General features: G+C 36.6%; 1 protein-coding gene across 1 annotated transcript in view; it reads right to left on the bottom strand.

Annotated features, from left to right (window-relative positions):
• Positions 1 to 3281, bottom strand: part of slc6a2 (solute carrier family 6 member 2) — a 21652-nt gene that overhangs the window by 8425 nt on the left and 9946 nt on the right. Inside the window, exons 5-7 of the mRNA XM_005727696.1 lie at positions 1420 to 1558; positions 1109 to 1243; positions 384 to 487 (exon numbers count right to left, since the gene is read on the bottom strand). Coding sequence (XP_005727753.1) covers positions 384 to 487; positions 1109 to 1243; positions 1420 to 1558 — 378 coding nt within the window. The remainder of the gene's footprint in view (positions 1 to 383; positions 488 to 1108; positions 1244 to 1419; positions 1559 to 3281) is intronic.

The raw sequence follows: 3281 nt of genomic DNA, 5'->3' as shown, positions 1-3281 counted from the left end.
TATATATATATATATATATATACCATAGGTCAAACTCAAAGTGTTTTGCCAACAACATTTCCCTGTAAGAGGACAACTGCAACCTAATTATGTGGAAAAGATTAGTCAAGTCTCCAACCACATTTCCTACATTTCCTGAGGAAAAGCAGCATTTAAACAGACCAGTGAACATACAGCCTTTGGCTATTATTTGGCAGCTCTTCCTGGCCTGTACTTTATCTGCTCTGCTAACACCTGTTCATTGGGGTAAGTTAGACAGATTAAGATCACCTCTGCAGCATAATCCAGTTAAAAGCTGAAAAAACAGGGCAGCTTAAAAGCAGCAGGATAAATTTTGCAGTGGGCTTATTTCAGATTATCACAAATATAATGCAAACTTTTACCTGTAACAGTTGTTGTCAAATTTGTTGTAACTAGAAAATGCAATGAGCACACCAAATCCTGCACCCAGCGAGTAGAATATCTGTGTTGCAGCATCAGTCCACACCTATGCCAAAAGTAACAAGAAAATGTATCAATTCCTAAAGAGAGGGTTCCCACCTAAAATGCCACACAGCCATAGGCTGACGTGAATACACTAACTTTCATTACTTCCCTGAATATCATCTTTGAGAAAACAAATCATTGTCTACCTGCACCTTTTTTTAATCAGCCAGGAACACCAGGCTCTATTTTACAAAACATGTCAGGTATATTATTTATGGATGTTGTGCAAATGTTTTGCAAAACATGAATATCAACCCTTACACACATACATGAGCTCAGACAGTGGAAGACTGTGTCTCAAGATTGTGTGTATAGAGCACATTCATTCATATACTGTACATTCATTCAGTCTGGGAGGCACTAATGAAATTTAGCATTTAACCCTAAGCATGACATACTCCACCCACTACATAACAGTAACTCAGAAAGTGGGCTGTGTAAATTGACTTAGACACTGACATGACTGTTTTTTTTTGCAGCAGCAGCAGGTTAAGTAATGCACCTGAGGGTTTCATGACCTAACTCCTAACAACAACTCAATAACAACTCAGCATCTGAAAAAAGCACAAAAGTGTAAATCTGCATAGCACTGAAACAGGGAATTTCATAGTCTGTCTCTGACCTCTAAAGTTTTTAGTCGCTTGAAGTCAATAGAGAGGTAAGCTTTGATGCCATCCATAGACCCATCTAAAGTTATGCCTCGGATCAGCAGCACAAAAAGGACCACATAGGGCATTGTAGCTGTAATGTACACCACCTGAGTAGGGAACAAACAGAAAACAAAAAGGAAATCATACTTTCCTTTTTTTCAGTGAACCGTTTTTTCAGTGAAAACGTGCAATACAATGAACTGTGGATATGAACAATCATCCCACTTGGTATAAAACGATTGAGAAAAAACTAAGAAAACTGTTTGTTGATCCATGGCTGTACCTTGCCGGACGACTTGACACCTTTCCACAGGCTGAAGTACAGGATGAAGACTACCACGACCAGGCACAAAACCAACTGCCAGCGAGGCCAGCCCAGGTCCTCGATACCACTACTTTCATGAAGATTCAACACACCCCGTCTGCAAAAGATGATAAATAGCATTATATCATGACACCAAGAGGGTTTATCTTGCCCTTTTCATGCAGTGTATACTTCCATTCAAACAATTTTTAGTATTTCACAAGCTATTTTTGAAGAATTACACAGCATTGTTGGTAAATAACAAAGCCATAAATCATATATCTATTAAAAATTATACAAAAAACAAGTGCTATATATCAATTTAAACTGTCGTGTAACACTGCTTTTAGCATAGGTTGTCACAGATAAGGCATCTTAAATTCATTTATGTATTTATTTTACACTGAAGCTATATCTTACCAGACATGCTTTTTGATGAATAAGCTCATTCATTTTCTACAACAGTTCGGGTAGTCTTAAAAATAGTAAGTTAACAAGTGTCCTGGGTAAAAACAACTTGTGGGACAAATGTGTCCCAACATTTCCAACTAGTAGCTGATGGTTTCCTTAGTTTGTCACTTAACATTGTTGGCTTGTAAATGTAAGGGGGCTTGATCTGTGTCCCAGCATTTTGAGTTTATTTTGTATTTTTGATTCAGATTCATTTGTGTCAGCTGCGTTTCCCCAGGTGTTTCCACTTCCCTCATTACCCTTCTGTGTATTTAAGTCCTCTGTCTCCCTCTGTTCAGCGTTGTTTCGTCTGTTTGCCTTAGATCATGTCACATCAGGTCCCAGGATTATTTTATGCTTCTGTTCAGTTTAATGTTAATGTTTTCTTGTCATGGTTTTCATTGTTAAACCTAGTTTATCCCAGTTTAGGTTTTAGTTTAATTTTTTCTAAGCTCTCTTTGCCTTGTTTTTTGTTTTGATATCAGCATTAAAAAAACAGCTTGCTTTTTGTTATACTTAGTTTTTCTCTCCAGTGTCTGCTTTTGGGTCCACACCTCAAACACTTCGGCCTGCCCGGCTCTGACAGTAAATTTAAGGGATGAAAGTTATTTGAAATTGGATGAAAAAGCATCCAGTTTCCAGGCTTTCGAAGTGAATTAACTGCTTTCCTTTGTCACCCAACTGCACACAAATGCTTTGAAACTGTCAATAAAGACCTATGGCATTGTTCTACTTTTATAAGGCTATTCCTCAAGCAAAATGCTACTGTAAGATTAAAGGTCGTGGTTCAAAGATTCAAGTGCAGTGTTATGACATAATGAAACAAAGACAGACAAATGGTATCTCTTCCTTCCCTATCTACAGTAAATATTGTTTTCATCCGCTAGGCCATTCTTTGAATGTTTGCTCTAGAGTAATGGGAAGGAAGTTCACAGCGTCAAATGCTTAGAAAAACCTGTACACATATTTGTATGGTGAAAAGTTCATCTTTCAGGTTACTTAATATGTCATCCTAAAATATTAGTATGTCTTCCAGCACATCAAAAAATCACTTTCCTTTCATAACACATTTAGAAGCAATACAAAATTGGCAAATTTAAGTTATAGAGGAATTAAATGAGATAACAATGTCTTCATGAGTGCATTTTCTTCTGAATCTTTACAGTGACTTTTCTTGATGATCAAATTAGTTTTGGGCAAAGATTATAAGACTACACACTGGTCATAGATGGATAAACTCATGAGATCTTTCTTTTATTGTTAACCAAATAGAAATTTTTACTTTTAAAAGTTTCAAAGTGCCACATAATGTTGGATTGATTATGAATGTCTTCTAAGGAGCTTGAAAAGAAAGTGAGTGAATTTTTTTAAAGATCTTTAGGTAAAGAAGT

This window comes from Pundamilia nyererei, unplaced genomic scaffold (assembly GCF_000239375.1).
Source record: "Pundamilia nyererei isolate P.nyererei 1_Seehausen unplaced genomic scaffold, PunNye1.0 scaffold00025, whole genome shotgun sequence".
NCBI lineage: Eukaryota > Metazoa > Chordata > Actinopteri > Cichliformes > Cichlidae > Pundamilia > Pundamilia nyererei.
The sequence above is the reverse complement of the archived record's forward strand: the minus strand, read 5'-3'. Positions and strand labels throughout refer to the sequence as shown.